General features: G+C 42.0%; 1 protein-coding gene across 1 annotated transcript in view; it reads left to right on the top strand.

Moving 5' to 3' along the window:
• The window catches only part of LOC140742213 (uncharacterized), a 48406-nt gene extending 30332 nt beyond the window's left edge, over positions 1-18074 (top strand). Inside the window, exons 5-7 of the mRNA XM_073073040.1 lie at positions 8918-9051; positions 9811-9934; positions 15448-18074. Coding sequence (XP_072929141.1) covers positions 8918-9051; positions 9811-9934; positions 15448-15622 — 433 coding nt within the window. The 3' untranslated portion in view covers positions 15623-18074. The remainder of the gene's footprint in view (positions 1-8917; positions 9052-9810; positions 9935-15447) is intronic.
• The last annotated feature ends 255 nt before the right edge of the window (positions 18075-18329 follow it).

Consider the following 18329-nt stretch of genomic DNA (forward strand, 5'->3'; position numbering starts at 1 on the left):
GGCTGAGCAGGAGGCAGGGATTCAGATTTCTGGATCATTGGGATCTCTTTTGGGGCAGGTGTGACCTGTATAAAAAGAACGGGTTGCACTTGAATCCCAGGGGGACCAATATCCTGGCGGGGAGGTTTGCTAAGGCTGCTGGGGAGAGTTTAAACTAGAATTGCTGGGAGGTGGGAACTGAACTGAAGTGACGGAGGAAAGGGAGGTTGACTCACAAATAGAGAAAGCTTGGAGACAGTGCGAAAGGGAAGATAGGCCCGTGATAGAGAAGGGACGCGTTCCGATGGTTTGAGATGTATCTATTTTAATACAAGGAATTTTATGTACAAAGCGATGAGATTAGAGAGTGGATCAGCACTTGGAGCTATGATGTTGTGGCCATTACAGAGACTTGGATGGCTAAGGGGCAGGAATATTTACTTTGAATACCAGGCTTTAGATGTTTCAGGAAGGACAGGGAAGGAGGCAAAAGAGATGGGGGTGTGGCACTGTTGATCAGAGATAGTGTCACGGCTGCAGAAAAGGAGGGAGTCGTGGAGGGACTGTCTACAGAGTCTCTATGGGTGGAAGTTAGAAATCGGAAGGGGTCAATAACTTGACTTGGTGTTTTTTATAGACCACCCAATAGTAACGGGCAGCGAGGAGCAGATAGGGAGACAGATTCTGGAAAGGTGTAATAATAACTGGGTTGTTGTGGTGGGAGATTTTAATTTCCCAAATATTGATTGTCATTTCCCAAGAGTGAGGTGTTTAGATTGGGTGGAGTTTGTTAAGTGTGTGTTCAGGAAGGTTTCTTGACACAATATGTAGATAAGCCTACAAGAGGAGAGATTGTACTTGATCTGGTATTGAGAAATGAACCTGGTCAGGTGTCAGATCTCTCAGTGGGAGAGCATTTTGGAGATAGTGATCATAATTCTATCTCCTTTATCATAGCATTAGAGATGGATAGGAACAGACAACTTAGGGAAATGTTTAATTGGAGTAAGGGGAAATATGAGGCTATCAGGCAGGAACTTGGAACCATAAATTGGAAACAGATGTTCTCAGGGAAACGTATAGAAGAAATGTGGCAAATGTTCAGGGCATATTTGTGTGGGGTTCTGCATAGCTACATTCCAATGAGACAGGGAAAGGATGGTAGGATACAGGAACCATGGTGTACAAAGGCTGTTGTAAATCTAGTCAAGAAGAAAAGAAAAGCTAATGAAAGGTTCAAAAAACTAGGTAACGATAGAGATCTAGAAGATTATAAGGCTAGCAGAAAGGAGCTTAAGAATGAAATAAGGAGAGGCAGAAGGGGCCATGAGAAAGCCTTGGCAGACAGGATTAAGGAAAATCCCAAGGCATTCTATAAGTATGTGAAGAGCAAGAGGATAAGACGTGAGAGAATAGGACCAATCAAGTGTGACAGTGGAAAAGTGTGTATGGAACTGGAGGAGATCACAGAGGTAGTTAATAAATACTTTGCTTCAGTATTCATTATGGAAAAGGACCTTGGTGATTTTAGGGATGACTTGCAGCGGACTGAAAAGCTTGAGCATGTAGATATCAAAGAAGAGGATGTGCTGGAGCCTTTGGAAAACATCAATTTGAATAAGTCACCAGGACCGGATGGGATGTACCCAGGCTACTGTGGGAAGTGAGGGAGGAGATTGCTGAGCCTCTGGGGATGATCTTTGCATCATCAATGAGGACGGGAGAGGTTCCAGAGCATTGGAGGGTTGCAGATGTTGTTCCTTTATTCAAGAAATGGAGTAGAGATAGCCCAGGAAATTATAGACCAGTGAGTCTTACTTCAGTGGTTGGTAAGTTCAGATTCAGATTCAGTTTATTGTCATTTAGAAACCACAAATGCAATGCAGTTAAAAAATGAGACAACGTTCCTCCAGAATGATATCACAAAAGCATATGATAAAACAGACTACATCAGAAAATCCATGTAATGTTTGGCAATCCCCAATCCAGAGTCTGGAGAGGCTGCTGCGTATTAATATCGCGCTACCGTCTAGCGCGTTCCCCGGAAAGGAGTTCCAAATCCACCAGACAAAAACAAGACCAAAAACTAAAGCTACAAGACCTGCACAAAACCACATAATTACAACATATAGTTACAACAGTGCAAACAATAGCATAATTGATAAAAAAAAAACAGACTATGGGCACAGTAAAAATAGTCCAAGATGTTAAAGGACTGTAAGTTCAAAAGAAATCACCACAGTTTTCACAAGTCCCCAGGGTCCCGACAGACTCGCCATCCCACACTGGTGGCAGAAGGGAGTACCCCCGCTATGGACTTCCAAGGCGCCGCCCAACTCAGCCTCGCAGACGCAGCACACACCGAAAGTGACCCGAGTCCGTCGAAAGGACTCCGAGTCCGTTGAACCTCCAAGCCGACGACAACCACCCCCTCCGGCACAGCTTCTCCGAGCACCATCCTCTGCCGAGCGTATTAAGACGGCCCCGCCAACGGCCATCAGCAACGCAACCCCGAGGACTGGGGGCCTGTTCTTCCCAGCAGAGTCCCGGACCTCCCAGCAGCAGCAGCAACGAAGAAGGTCTTCTTGGAATTTCCAGATGTTTCTCCATGCTTCCACGTCCGTTTTCAATTGATTATGATTGTGCACGGCACCCCACTTCACAAATAACAGATAATCAGTTCTGGAGTGGCCACTGCAAGCTGCGTTGCGCCGCCATCTTGGATCTTGACCAAGTTGATGGAGAAGATCCTGAGAGGCAGGATTTATGAACATTTGGAGAGGCATAATACGATTAGGAATAGTCAGCATGGCTTTGTCAAAGGCAAGTTGTGCCTTACGAGCATGATTGAATTTTTTGAGGATGTGACTAAACACATTGATGAAGGTAGAGCCATAGATGTAGTGTATATGGATTTCAGCAAGGCATTTGATAAGGTACCCCATGCAAGGCTTATTGAGACAGTAAGGAGGCATAGGATCCAAGGGGACATTGCTTTGTGGATCCAGAACTGGCTTGCCCACAGAAGGCAAAGTGTGGTTGTAGATGGGTCATATTCTGCATGGAGGTCGGTGACCTGTGGTGTGCCTCAGGAATCTGTTCTGGAACCCCTACTCTTTGTGATTTTTATAAATGACCTGGATAAGGAAATGGAGGGATGGGTTAGTAAATTTGTTGATGACACAAAGGTTGGGTGTGCTGTGGATAGTGTGGAGGGCTGTCGGAGGTTCATCATCGTTAGGTCGCATCTGGAATTTCCAGCTGGTGGACGATTTCCTTCAACGCCGCTCTGTCCCAACACTTGTCCACAACATCTCTAGTCTTGTCCAGCTTGGTCCAATCCTTGAGATTATCCAGCCAGAGGTTACAGCGGGACATTGATAAGATGCAAAACTGGGCTGAGAAGTGGCAGATGGAGTTCAAGTGTGAGTTTGCTCATTTTGGTAGGTCAAATATGATGGCAGAATATAGCATTAATGGTAAAACTCTTGGCGGTGTGGAGGATCAGAGGGATCTTGGGGTCTGAGTCCATAGGACACTCAAAGCTGCTACGCAGGTTGACTCTGTGGTTAAGAAGGCATACGGTGTATTGGCCTTCATCAACCATGAGATTGAATTTAGGAGCCGCGAGGTAATGTTGCAGCTATATAGGATCCTGGTCAGACCCCACTTGGAGTACTGTGCTCAATTCTGGTCGCCTCACTACAGGAAGGATGTGGAAAACATCGAAAGGGTGCAGAGGAGATTTACAAAGATGTTGCCTGGATTGGGGAGCATGCCTTATGAGAATAGGTTGAGTGAACTCCGTCTTTTTTTTCCTTGGAGCGACGGAGGATGAGAGGTGTCCTGATAGAGGTGTGCAAGATAATGATTGTGGATGCATTGATCGTGTGGATAATGGGAGGCTTTTTCCCAGGGCTGAAATGGCTAGCAGAAGAAGGCACAGGTTTAAGGTGCTTTCAGGCAGGTACAGAGGAGATGTCAGGGGTAAGTTTTTTACTCAGAGAGTGGTGAATGCATGGAATGGGGTGCCGGTGACGGTGGTGGAGGCGGAAACAATAGGGTCTTTTAAGAGACTCTTGGATAGGTACATAAAGCTTAGAAAAATAGAGGGTTATGGGTAAGCCTGGGTAGTTCTAAGGTAAGGACATGTTCGGCACAGTTTTGTGGGCCAAAGGTATTGTGGTGTTGGTTTTCTATGTTTCTAATTATACTCTGAGCTTTTTTCTTTAAATAATGTAACAGTGCAGGGTAATATAATGGGTGGAAACATACAGAATTCACAACTATCGACACTGAGTGGGGTGTCTGACATGATTACATAAAGTGCTTTTACTGTGGCTGAGTTGGTTTGCAGGTAGCTTTTATGAGTGCCGGCTGATTTTATTCCTGATTACCTGGTCAGCCTCTCCTCAGTAACTTCAGTTCCTTTGTACCTATTCCTGCCTTCCATCATTGTGTACAGCACTCTTCGCTTCCTGTTGACCTACGTTCCTCATTTGTTTTCATCTGCCGTGGTGTACACCAGCATCCCCTTAGGCCCCTTTACATTGGCACGTTCCGCATTTTGGAATGGAGAGAAAAGACTTTTATCACAGCTAAGAGGGGTAAACCTGAATGTGTTTTGGTAGATCACCTTAAACTGGCCCAATTTTTGGAGATTCCGCTAGATGTCCCTGCCAACACAACATGACCATGCGTGTCAACACATCTCTGGACAAGCCAGAGGCACCTGCTGTTCTTCCACCCACGGAACACAGGACCCGAGCTGGCCAGGCTCACAGTGCCGGTTTTAGTGAATTCTGGGGGTTGTGTAGGGTCATGTAACTGGTGAAACACACGTAATTCTCAACCACCAACAATGAGTTGGGGTTCACTTTAAGAGGCGGGTCTGACGTAATTACATGAAGTACTTCTACCGCACCTTGTTTTCAGTTTTTTGGAGTTTAATAAGTGAGTTGTCACAGTTTTTTCTTAAATATAAAACACCTCATTGTTTTATTTGTGAAAACCTACAGCAGTAGTCACTGCCAATGTGTTAACCTTGAGAAAACAATACCTGACATGCAGCTGCCTCACGTGTGTGTGCATTCCAAAAGAGGGCAGCAAAGGACTGGTATTTTATTTCAAGCCCCTTTCTCCTACTCAGCTTTATGCAGATGCACTCACCCAAGGCTTTAGATTGCAGTAAAATTAAAAGCTACTGAAGTACTAAGATGGACGATACTATTAAAATGTGGGGGCGCATCTATAGTTCTGAGTCTTGATGAAGGGTCTCAACCTGACAAGTCAGCTGTTTATTCCCCTTCGTAGATGCTGCCTGACCTGCTGAGTTCCTCCATCATTTTGTACGTTGCTCTGGATTTCTAGCATCTAGAGAATCTTTTGCATTCATGATTAGTGGAATCTTACAGCCCTTGTTTCTGTTAGTAGTGTCCAGGCAGTATTGGTTTGAATTAATTTTCCAGGATTGTTGGGACTGTTCAACAAGCTTCTGAGCTAATGTATGGTCATTGAAGAAAATTTAAGCTGAGTGTACTTCAGATAACAAGGCATATGGCACTTACGCCATATGTAACTTTATAAAACCAAAATCATGGAGGAATAAAACAGTGTTTGTTGGTGTGTTACAGTGGACTCTGATAATGATATTTCAAGTCAAGTTTATTGTCATTTAACAATATACATGTATACTGTCAAACAAGACAACTTTTCTTCGACCAGGCTGTAAAGCAGGGTGTAAAATACATAGCACATAATAACTTATGAAAGTAAGAATGAAACCTACAGATGGATTACACATAAATAAACAAACTAAAGTGCATAAATTAAATATTATCAGGTATAGAAAAGATTAACCAGTGACACTTTGAATACCATTAGGGAGCTCAGAACCCTAATGGCCTGAGGGAAGAAACTGTTCTTGTTTTTATACACTGGACTCTCCTGCCTGATGGTGGAAAGTCAAAGAGGATGCTGGATGGGTGAGCGGGATCCTTAATAATACTGAGTATAATTTATGTATAATTGAATTCAATATGGGGCTAGCAGTTTTTTTAAAAAAGAGGTCGTGCAGATCAGTGATGTGTCAGAGAGTTGAGTCTCATTGAAGTTTTGTTTGGAAATCATGAATCCTTTTAGTTTATGTTATAAGAAACATCAACAGTTGGAATGAGTTGTGGCCCCTTTTCTATATATGTACAGTATCTATTCCATTAGGTATATTAATCTAGATCCAATTTGATTCGGCTTTTTAGCTCCTAAATATCTAATATCTGAGACTGTAAAGATTTCATGTGACACTACAAAGATTTAATTTAAATAGATCAAAGCAGCTTGTAAGTACAATCCAGAAACAAAATGCAGGTTATTGTTTTAGCTCTCCTTCATAAGACTAGATGCAAAACTGACATATGCCTGATGGCTCTTAAAAAAAACTACAAGGAAGTAGTTAATTCTCAAAATCTAACAGAAGTGACATGTTTCCACTTTGTCTTTAGGTTCAGTTTTGCTTTTTTACTTCTCGAGGAAATTTAATCTAGAGTGGTTTCTCTCAAGCAATAGTTTCCAAAAGTCTGTAATTTGTTGAATTAATATGCATGAGCTTTCAGTGCAGCTGAAAGTAGTTGGGTAATGTGTACTGGCAAGGAAGAGTCTTAGGCAATAAGTACCAATGGCTTAAATCTGCTAGGTTAGCTATACAATCTCACCAGTATGAAATGTGTTCCTTTTACCCTCAAATTTCAAGTTATTCAACACATTCAGGAAGTCTAGTATTCTGTTATCCATTAGAAATCAATAGATTTTATTTAGCATATTTTAAACAGAAACTCAGCTGTTCTATAAGCTACTGTTGACCTTCACTATGAACTATTATGGTTCAGCTTGTGAGAGAAGAATGAATATCTCAACTTTATTTTGCAATGTTTAAGCTAAGCATTTTGGCTGATGACTTGAGGATGAATCCGTACCAGTTGTCGAAGCCATTCCCAAGGTAGAACTCGTCAGTCTCAAAGTGATATCGTAGAAGTGCTGTCTACACCTTCTGTGATCTGGGTTCAATTGTGACTTGTGGTGTTGTCTACATGGTTAGCATGTTCACCATGCAGAGTTTCTTCCTGCATCCCAACAACGTGGGTCAGTAGGTTAATAGGCTGCTGTAAATTTTCTGTGTTGGGTAGGTGAGTGGTAGACGCTGGAGAAGGATATGGGAATAAGTGAGGAGGGTTAGTGTAGGATTATCTAAATGGATGGTCTGAATGTCCTTTTAGTGTGTGGTATGATTCTGATTTATTGCAGCACAGGACCCCAATGGTTCCTTGCAACCCAGCCTGCAGTCAGAAGATTGACCCCTAGAACAAGTTAGTAGATAGCAGCAGATTGGTAAGAGCATGTGTCTGACAATCAGATCTGCCCTGTTGTTTTTGACAAGTGGTTCACGAACTGAGTTTACAGTTAATGTTTTGTGGAAAGTCAGTGGCAAAAAATCAATGGAAATATAAATGTTTAAAACTAATTAATGGAGGGAGGATCTGAATGCGTTGCTTCATCAACCCCAGAAAACGTGTACAGCAATTGGGATTGCAAGTACAAGGAGGCCAGAATACGGTGGTGATGTCTTACCAAGATAAAGTAGTGTTTGGTATGCTTTTGTCTGGGAATAATTAATTCAGTAGACTGATTTCTGGAATGAGTGGGCTGCTGTTCCAGTGGAGATTAAGTAAGATTGGTAAATACATTTAGAACAATGAAAGAGAATCTCATTGAAAGAACCAAGATTTTGAGAGAAGTTGATGGCAGTTGTACTGAGGGTTTCACTCAGAGTGCTGAGACTTCCTGGGGGTCTAAAAGGCTAAAACTAGTGGGCTCGTCTCAAAGAATCAGATTTGTTGTGACTGACATATGACATTTATTATGTTGTTGCAGCATTACAGTGCAAAGACATAACAAGATAGTGCAAGGATCACTTCTGAATTCATCTCTTAAAGATTAATTAGGGTGGATGGATTGGGATAGATTTAAAGTAAAATAGTCTAAGCATTGGAGGGGAATTGAAGAGAAATATTTTCACCCTGGTGGGAATCACAGTCTCGAACTCTGTGAAGGGGAAGAAAGGCAGAAACCATTATCTCATTTAAAAATCATTAGTATCATTGGTGCCACGGTAGTGTAGCGTGACGTTATTACTGCTCGGGATGCTCTGGAGCTTAGAGTTCAATTCCAGCGCCATTCTGTAAGGAGTCCTGTGGAATGCATGGGTTGTCCTAGGCACTCTGGTTTCCTCCCACAGTCCAAAGACATACCAGGCAGGTTTATTCAGGCTTGGTGGGGGATGCTGGGGCAGGGTGGCTCAAGGCAGAGAGATTGAAAGAGGGGATTCCAAAGCATAGGGCCTTGCCACTTTAGGCCATCCTGTTTAATCATCTGTTCTGCTCCTGCTTGGTCAAACTTTATTAGGTACATTTGCAAGATGCTTTGAATGTTTTTTTTTGCCATTAAAGGTGCAATGTAAATATATTTAGGTCTTGTTAATAATTTAATTCCATCACTTGGAGCTGTAATAGATAAAGAATTCCTATTCTGGCCAAGAATAGATGAAACACTATGTACATTCCTAAGAGTTTTGAATCAAATATCTTTGATCTAGAAAATTGACTCTCTTAAGATAAAATATTGATTGGAAATGTGACTGTGGAAAGATTACATTGACAGTGTTCTATAATATCTGTTATAATGGTTTTTGCATCAACAATATCTTTAGTATTTAATTTTCTTGTGATGTGTTAGTAAAGAGACTAAGTAATTGTAAATTGTTGTAATCGCTACAGAGTAAGGGTTAAATAAGAAAGTGATTATTAAGTAATAACTTTTGGCCTTGAAACATAAAGGAAACATGAAATGTTTTATGAAGGTGACAAGTTTGTTTCCTTGAACACAGAAAATGTTCCTCTAAGCTGGCTCTCCAGAGACACATGGGAACACACACTGGCATCAAACCATTTCATTGTCAGCACTGTGATTATAAAACCAGACTAAAAGCATCTTTGATCCAGCACATGAGAATTCATACAGGTGAGGATAATGTGCCCTGATGAAGGGTCTCAACCCGAAATCTGAACTGTTCGTCTCCCTCCCTGACCTGACTCCCTTGTACGTTGCTCCAGATTTCCTGCATCTGCTGTCTCTTGTGTCTCCAGTGAGGCATTAGGTGTGCATTGGGAAGGAGGTACTCGAGAAGGAATGGGTGGAGTTTTCCAAATCAGACAACAAATAATCAGCTGGAAGAACTCAGTGGGTTGAACAGCATCTGTGGGAGGAAAGGAATTGTCCACATTTCAGGTCAAAGTTCTGCATCAGGGCCGTATTTCCAAATTATATAAAGCTGGCCAATATTATTTTCTTTGGAAATTGAGAAAATTAAATTTATAAGAGTCTTAATTTTGAAATTTAATTCCTTACACGAGTAGAATGATACTTCATAAACAGCCCTTGCTGGTCACTTTTAAGATTAGCCTATTTGCACTGTCTATATAAGTCCTATTTTAAGTAAACTGAATTTCTGTGAACATTACGCTTCTGTTTTAGACCCCAGAGGTCAGTGCCTGAGTTACTACGTAGATATTTTGTGCCCAATTTTGGCACGTCACAGTCAGATATTCTGGTTTTATATATTTATTTCTCCAGTTTGAAGTAAAGATGGGAAGTAGGTCTGTACACTTACAGATAAGCTCAGCCAGCAGATTAGTGCTGCAGAGAGAAGAATGGAAGCAATTGTACATTCAATGTCTGAGTGAGATGGTTACACGACATATTGTTCTTTCATCTCTAAAGGTGAGAAACCCTTCAAGTGTACCATCTGCCAGTATGCCTCCATTGACGCCAGTTCTCTGAGACGGCATTCCCGTACACATTCCACTGAAAAGCCTTATAAATGCCAGTTGTGTTCATATAGTTGGTAAGTTAATGTAATCATATTGCAAATAATCATCTTCCTGAGCTGGCTTATCTTTCTCAGTCCATGCATTTCTACAGTTGCTGAGCCAGAGGTTGAAAGGCAACATCCAAAAGATTCTGTACTGAAATGGCCAGTATGTTTCCCTGTAATTATATTTTTTCTCTGGCTTTCCTAAAATGTTGTGTCACATAACTTCAACATTTTGAAAAAGAGCCACACGAGATGTAGAGCTGCCTCAACAATGTATCTTGCGGACTTGCATTTCTATAAGCTGCCTTTCTGAATCTCACAACCCCCCTCTCCCCGCATACCACTCTGTAATCTGCATTGCTTTGGGATGCAAAAGGAAACCAGAACACGCAGAGGAAACCCAAACTTTACACAGATAGGCCCTGGGGTCAGGACTGCACACAGGTCACTGGAACTGTCAAGTAGAGTTCTTAGATTCATTGTCCATTCAGATACCTGCTGGCGGTGGCCGGGGTGGGGGGGGGGGGGCGGCAGAAGCTGTTCTTAAGATATTGAATCTGTGCCTTCAGGTTCCTGTACCACCTCCCATGATGGTAGCAGTGAGAAGAGGGCATGTCCTGAATGATGATTGCCACTTTCTTGTGCCATCGACTTTTGAAGGGGCTCTAGATGCTAAGGAGGCAAGTGTCCATGATGGTAGCTGACTGAGTTTACAACTTTCTGCAGCTTTTTCTGATCCTGTGTAGTGGTTTGTCCATACCAGACAGAGGTGCAAACAGTTAGAATATTCTCCATGGTATACCTGTAGAAATTTGCAAGAGCATATCAAGTCTCCTCAAATTCCTGATGAAATATAGCTCCTGTTGTACGTTTTTTTTGTAGTTGCATCAATTTGTTGGCTAGGGTAGATCTTCAGAGATGTTAACACTCAGGAAATTGAAACTGCTCACCCTTAACACTGTTGATGAGGACTGTTGTATGTTCCCTCAACTTACCTTTGCTGAAGTCCACAATCAGTTCCTTGGTCTTACTGGTGTTGAGTTCAAGGTTGTTGTGACACCACTCAACCAGTTGATCTACCTCAGTCCTGTACACCTCCTCGCCACCATCTGAAATTCTGCCAGCAATAGTTGTGTCATTGGCACATTTGTGGACGGTGCTTGAGCTGTGCTTTGCTGCACAGTAGTGGGTGCAGAGAGAGAAGAGGTGTGGGCTAAGCATGCATCCTTGAGGAGTGTCAGCAAGGAGAAGATGTTATTTCCAATCAGCACTGACTGTGTTCCCCCGATGAGGGGGTCAAGGATCCAGTTGCAGAGGGAGGGACAGAGGCCTAGGTTTTGGAGCTTATTGATTAGAACTGAGGATATAATTGTGTTGAACACTGAGCTGTAATCAATAAACAGCAGCCTGACATAGGTATTGCTGTGTCCAGGTGATCCAAGGCTAAATGGAAAGCATCTGCTGTAGACATAGAACATAGAAAACCTACAGCATAATACAGGCCCTTCGGCCCACAAAGTTGTGCCAAACATGTCCCTACCTTAGAAATTACGAGGCTTACCCATAGGCCTCTATTTTTCTAAGCTCCATGTACCTATCCAAAAGTCACTTAAAAGACCCTATCGTATCCGCCTCCACCACTGTTGCCAGCAGCCCATTCCACGCACTCTCTGAGTAAAAAACTTACCCCTGACATCTTCTTTGTAGCTACTCTCCAGCACCTTAAACCTGTGTCCTCTTGTGGCAACCATTTCAGCCCTGGGAAAAAGCCTCTGACTATCCACACGATCAATGCCTCTCATCATCTTATACACCTCTATCAGGTCACCTCTCATCCTCTGTCATTCCAAGGAGAAAAGGCTGAGTTCACTCAACCTATTCTCATAAGGCATTGCTCCCCAATCCAGGCAACATCCTTGTAAATCTCCTCTGCACCCCTTCTATGGATTCCACATCTTTCCTGTAGTGAGGCGACCAGAATTGAGCACAGTACTCCCAAGTGAGGTCTGTCCAGGGTCCTATATAGCTGCAACATTACCTCTCAGCTCCTAAATTCAATTTCACAATTGATGAAGGTCAATACACCGTACACCTTCTTAACCACAGAGTCAACCTGCGCAGCTGCTTTGAGCGTCCTATGTACTCAGACCCCAAAATCCCTCTGATCCACCACACTGCCAAGAGTCTTACCGTTAATACTATATTCTGCCATCATCCTTGACCTACCAAAGTGAACCACTTCACACTTATCTGGGTTGAACTCCATCTGCCACTTCTCAGCCCAGTTTTACATCCTATTAATGTCCCGCTGTAACCTCTGACATCCCTCCACACTATCCACAACACCTCCGACCTTTGTGTCATCAGCAAATTTACTAACCCATCTCCCCACTTCCTCATCCAGGTCATTTATAAAAATCACAAAGAGTAAGGGTCCCAGAACAGATCCCTGAGGCACTCCACTGGTGACCGACCTCCATGCAGAATATGACCTGTCTACAACCACTCTTTGCCTTCTGTGGGCAAGCCAGTTCTGGATCCACAAAGCAATGTCCCCTTGGATCCCGTCTCCTTACTTTCTAAATAAGCCTTGCATGGGGTACCTTATCAATCGCCTTGCTTAAATCCATATACACTACATCTACTGCTCTTCCTTCATCAGTGTGTTTAGTCACATCCTCAAAAAATTCAATCAGGCTCGTAAGGCATGACCTGCCCTTGACAAAGCCATGCTGACTATTCCTAATTATACCTTTCCAAATGTTTGTAAATCCTGCCTCTCAGGATCTTCTCCATCAATTTACCAACCACTGAGGTAAGACTCACTGGTCTATAACTTCCTGGGCTATCTCTACTCCCTTTTCTTGAATAAAGGAACAACATCCGCAACCCTCCAATCCTCCGGAACCTCTCCCATCCCCATTGATGATGCAAAGATCATCACCAGAGGCTCAGCAATCTCCTCCCTCACCTCCCACAGTAGCTTGGGGTTCATCTCATCCGGTCCTGGCGACTTATCCAACTTGATGCTTTCCAAAAGCTCCAGTACATCCTCTTTCTTAATATCTACAGACTTTTCAGACTGCTCCAAGTCATCACAACAATCACCAAAATCCTTTTCCATAGCGAATACTGAAGTATTCATTAAGTACCTCTGCTGTTTCCTCCAGTTCCATACACACTTTCCCACTGTCACACTTGATAGGTCCTATTCTTTCACCTTGTAGACCTATTGTGATGACAGGCAAATTACAGTGGGTTTAGATCCTTGCTTAGGCAGTTCTGGCCATTGCTAACCTCTTAGAGCATTTTATCACAGTAGATGTGAGTGCAACTAGGAAATAGTTGTTGAGGCAGCTCACCCTGCTCTTGGGCACTGGTATGATTTCCTACACAGTTATGCAGGAAGCTGGTACATTGGTCTTTCCAGCACAAATTATGCAGAAGATTACTTGAACAAAATTAAGTTGCATCAAAAAAGTACAATTATGGGATAGTTGCTGAAAATTATTAGAATTGATAAATATAAGAATAGATGAGTATTGTGAATTTCAATGAGTGTTTAATAAATTTAAGGCTTGAAATTGACATCAGTTTGCTAAATTTCTTTATTGAATCAAGTGAAATTATAATAATCTGCACAAGTACATGTACGTACAGGTGCATTGAAAAACCTGTTTGCAGCAGACTGACAGGCACAGAGCAGAAGCAGAATTCACAAGACAAATACATATTAAACATAAATTATGCACAAGTTTGCACAATTAAAACAAAAAACAATGCATTTTAGTGCCGGTGATTATGGTGGTCATAGTGTTGCTAAACTGTAGTGATGATTTAAGTTTTGCCAGGTAGTTCAAAACCAAACAATTGAAGGGAAGTAGATGTTCTTTGTTCTTGAACCTGGTGGTTGAGGCTTAGGTTTTACATGTTCCTCCTCTCCAAATGTGCAAAATCGTTACTTAAAGGTCAAAACAGCTCCAGGTAACACAAGGGAATTTTAGCTACTGAGAATAGATTCAAGATGCATTTATTATCAAAGAATGTATAAATTATACGACCTTGAGATTTGTTTACGTACAGGTAGCCACAAAGCAAGAAACCTGAAAGAACCCAATTTAAGAAAAAAAAGAATAAAAATCAAAGACCAACACTTGATGCACACAAGAAGAAAGAAATACATATCATGCAAACAATTGAAGTAAACAACAGCATTCCAAACCAAAACTGAGTCCTCCGATTCGAACCCCAGAATGGCACAGAGTAGGCCCAAAGGCTCACTTATCAGTTCATCTTACTAGTTGGCATGAAGCACAGCAGCCGGAGCAGTCTTCATAGCTTCAGCACCACAGAGATGACCATCGTGGAGAACAAGAGAAATATACTCTCACCTGGGTCAGCATTTAAATTGTCTAAACAGTGAATCATACATCGCACTAGGACCCAGGTACTACTGCTGCGAAAGGGTTCGGGCCTAGATCATGCCACCCAGCGACTTACTCCTGGCCCAGGTTCTGTCCCTCAGTCCAAAGCCGCTCTCAGGCTCTTCAAGTCAGCTCAGCACCCAGAGCGATCCAACCTCGCACCCAGGCAAGTTGTACAGGCAGTGAACTTCTTTACATGGGCCCTGATTTCTTTCGTTGCCCAGAGCAATCCAACCTTGCTCCCATGCCAGTTGAACGAGCATTGGAACTTCTCTGCCTAGGATTTTACAACACACCATCTCGGTTCATCCCCCGAACTTGCCACACCATCATTCACCCCTTCACTGTTTGTGTTGATAATTTAACACAGTTTCCTCAGTAAAGGTATTTTTAGTGTTGTTTTTAGTCAGATTTCTTAGCTTTTTGACTACCAGAAGCTATCCAACAGCTTAGATGTTCTGCATTAATGAAGTACCAGTTTTACAGTCAGAGTGTCTGTTGAGGTAAGCAGTAAGACTTGTTGCACTCTACTAGTCTGTCATTAATGAAATGTGTAGAAATTTAAGATTGTAGCTAGTTTTAACAAACTAAAGGAAAGGAGTTCATATATATAGCCTAATCTTTTTATCTGTAGCTAGGGAGCTGGGGGGAATTTGGAGTTCTAACATTTAATTGCTGTTAATTCTTTGGGGGCACTCCTCTGTTTTCATAGATGGTTGCGAAGAAAAAGCATTTCAGGATGTATATTGTATAAACTTCTTAGACATTAAAAGTACCTTTGAAACCTTTGATGTCACAGGCGGTTGTCTTTTTATTCAGCACAGCAGCACTGTTCATACAATATTAGTCCACTGATTCCTTACTAACATCAGGCAATCTCAGTAGGCAGAGAGTCCCACAATCAGAACTGGTTAAGGATTGACAGGCAGAAGCACACTAAGTGGGCAACTCTTCTCATGCTGCCATGGTGCTTTTGAAATGTGTCTTATGCCATCAACAAAAAGCAGGCAGAGCAGAACTGCTTTCTGTATAAAATGACTCTGCATAACGTGATAGACACAATGATACTTAAAAATCACATTTACTTGTCTTTGATTTTTTTTCCCCTCTGTTATGCAGCATTCAGAAGAAGAGCCTGGATCTCCATGTACGCAGACATCACACGGGCGAGAGATTTAGGTGTCATTTCTGTGACTACTCCTCTCCTGACAAGCAACTTCTGCAAAAACATCTAAAGAAACACCAGAAAGGGGTGGAAGAATCAGTAAGGAGCATACAGACAGAACTACAGTGAAGTCATTCACAGTATAGCATTTAATGGCTTCTGTTGTCATCCTGGATACTGCCAAACTACAAGGCTCTATGAGATCTTGCAACTGCAGGCTGGGGAGATATTTTGAAGGAGGTTAGTGAGGCAGTAGCTATTATCTCCACTGTGGACAAGCTGCCAGTATTTGCTAGCCTTGCTGATAGCTGGGAATACCTTCCAAAATTGCAAACATTCTGGTATGTCTGAGTTGGAGTGTGCCAGTGAACTGCAAGTAAATTAACTGTGCAAAACTTTGTATGTACAGACAACTGTAGCTTTGTGTGTTAACTGGTTAGAATTTGCACAATTGAGTATGCTCAATCCCAGCATTAGCCTTGATTATTATTCAAGAGACTGTTAAGTGGATTATATAACTTAATAAGAATGGCACGACAATTTAGAGTAATTAAGAGTATTTGCAAATTAGTTAATTAATTTGGTGAAATTAACACCAATCTGCTACCCCAGCCTCTAGTAAATAGTTCTATAATTAGAATGCCTGAAACCAAAAGCAAAGCTGGAGAGAAGTGAATACGCTTTTAGCTGTACCTTTGGGCCATGTTTATTCTCAGCACAGTGTGATGGTCCAACTGTTGGTCCAAGTTTCCATGATGACATCATCGAGAGCTCTGAAGTGTTTCCATCAGCATCCAGCTCATAGCTGACTAACAATTGTCTGCTTGCAGTACAAAAAGTAATTGTTTTAGATTCGGGTAATTTCACGTAATCTGAAATGCAACGAAGCTCTTTATTAAAGATAAATTAGTCCCTTCATTTAAACCAACTTGCAACAGTAGACATTGCTGTAATATACAGTAAATGAACTTTTCCTGAAATAAAATAACATAGAAATTATATTTTATCAGTATTTATGGAGGAATACTTACCATGATGTACTCTGTTGAGTGTTGGAACTGATTCAGCGATAACACATATCAAAACAAGATGACGTTGCCCTAGACACTAGATCATATACTCTTCATTGATACTGTGATGTAGCACCTTTAGAGGTTCCATCTTTCAAGCAAGTAATGGAATTAAAACCATTTGGCCTGACTAGTGAATATATTTTTTTTAATCCTGCACTCCCAGTCAAAGAAAAGCAACTAGATCAATCCTTTCATTTGGAACATTGTGGTCTTCTGGACTCTACTGAATTCTCGAACTTTAGTTAAGTCACTTTCTGTCTGTATTAGAACGAGCCAGTTCTGCCTCTGTTACTTTGGCTCATTTATTCTCTCTCTAACAGTACGGTGTAACCTGCCAGGTGTATCAAGGCCCTGCTGTTAGTAGCACATAACACAGTTAAGGATGTATAATCACCTCTAACTGCTCCCATGAACCTATATAACCTGGCCTCACCTTATTATGTACATTCCCTTTGTCCTACCCATTTATCCTGCAACTTAAAATTGCTTTGAGCTGTCTTTCCCAATTCTGAAAACGGGTTTCAGAGCTGAAAAGTTAACACTGTTTCTCTTTCTGCAAAGGCTACCTGACCTGCTGAGTGCTTCCTATCTTTTTTATTTTGAAGTATATTAACTCACTAACCAATATTTATCCTTCGACCATTGACTGAGTTACTGATTACATGGCCACTGTTCTGACTGCTGTGCGCACACTGGTTGCTGCATTTGTCTAAGTGAGTACATTTTAAATGTAATTCATTGGCGTGGAAATGTTTTTCCATGACCTAATGTTACAGGAGCCTTGAGTAAGTGAGAATTCTTCCTTCCTATCCATTGATTTAACAAAAGATAAATATGTTAAACAGCCTTTTAAAACAGCAACCTGCAAGAAAAATGTATAAAGATGTAACTATTCAATTGATTAACATGAGTTAACTGAGAGAGATCTTCATTCTCTAATATGAGAGAGCTTCAAACTCTCAAAGCTGTAGTAAGAGGTTCCCACCTGCTTCAAGAGGGTGACAATCATACCAGTGTCCAGGAAGAGCAGGGTGAGCTGCCTCAATCACTATTGCCCAGTTGCACTCACATCTACTGTGATTAAGTGCTTTAAGAGGTTGGTCATGGCCAGAATCCCACAATCTTGACTGAAAAGTTACAGAACCTGGACCTCTGTACCTCCCCTGCAATTGGATCCTCAACTTCCTAACCGGAAGACCACAATCTATGCAGATTGGTGATAACATCTCCTCCTCGCTGATGATCAACAGCGGTACACCTCAGGGATGTGTGCTTAACCCACTGCTCTACTCTCTCCATACCCATGACTGTGTGGCTAGGCATAGCTCAAATACCATCTTGTGGCGACCCACTTCCTAGCGCACTCAAACCGGCTCACAAACAGCCAGTGCGCAGGCACAAAGGCCAGGTCCGCAACAAAGGCAAAAAGCCTGCGGGGGTTTGTGAGTACGTGTCCCTTAGAGCATCCGCGCCCGGGGAGGGTGGGATGAGGGAGGCTTTAAAGCAAGGCTGTGAAGTTCGAATAAAATTATCTTTGCAGTTTACCAACTCCGTGTCATTATTTTAGCGCTGCGTGTAGCACACCGCTACAATCTATAAATTTGCTGATGATACAACCATTGTTGGTAGAATCTCAGATGGAGACAGTAGGGCGTACAGGAATGACATATGTCAACTAGTGGAGTGGTGTCATAGCAACAACCTTGCACTCAATGTCAGTAAGAATAAAGAGCTGATTGTGGACTTAAAAGGTAAGCCGAAGG

The sequence above is a fragment of the Hemitrygon akajei genome, chromosome 20 (assembly GCF_048418815.1).
Source record: "Hemitrygon akajei chromosome 20, sHemAka1.3, whole genome shotgun sequence".
NCBI lineage: Eukaryota > Metazoa > Chordata > Chondrichthyes > Myliobatiformes > Dasyatidae > Hemitrygon > Hemitrygon akajei.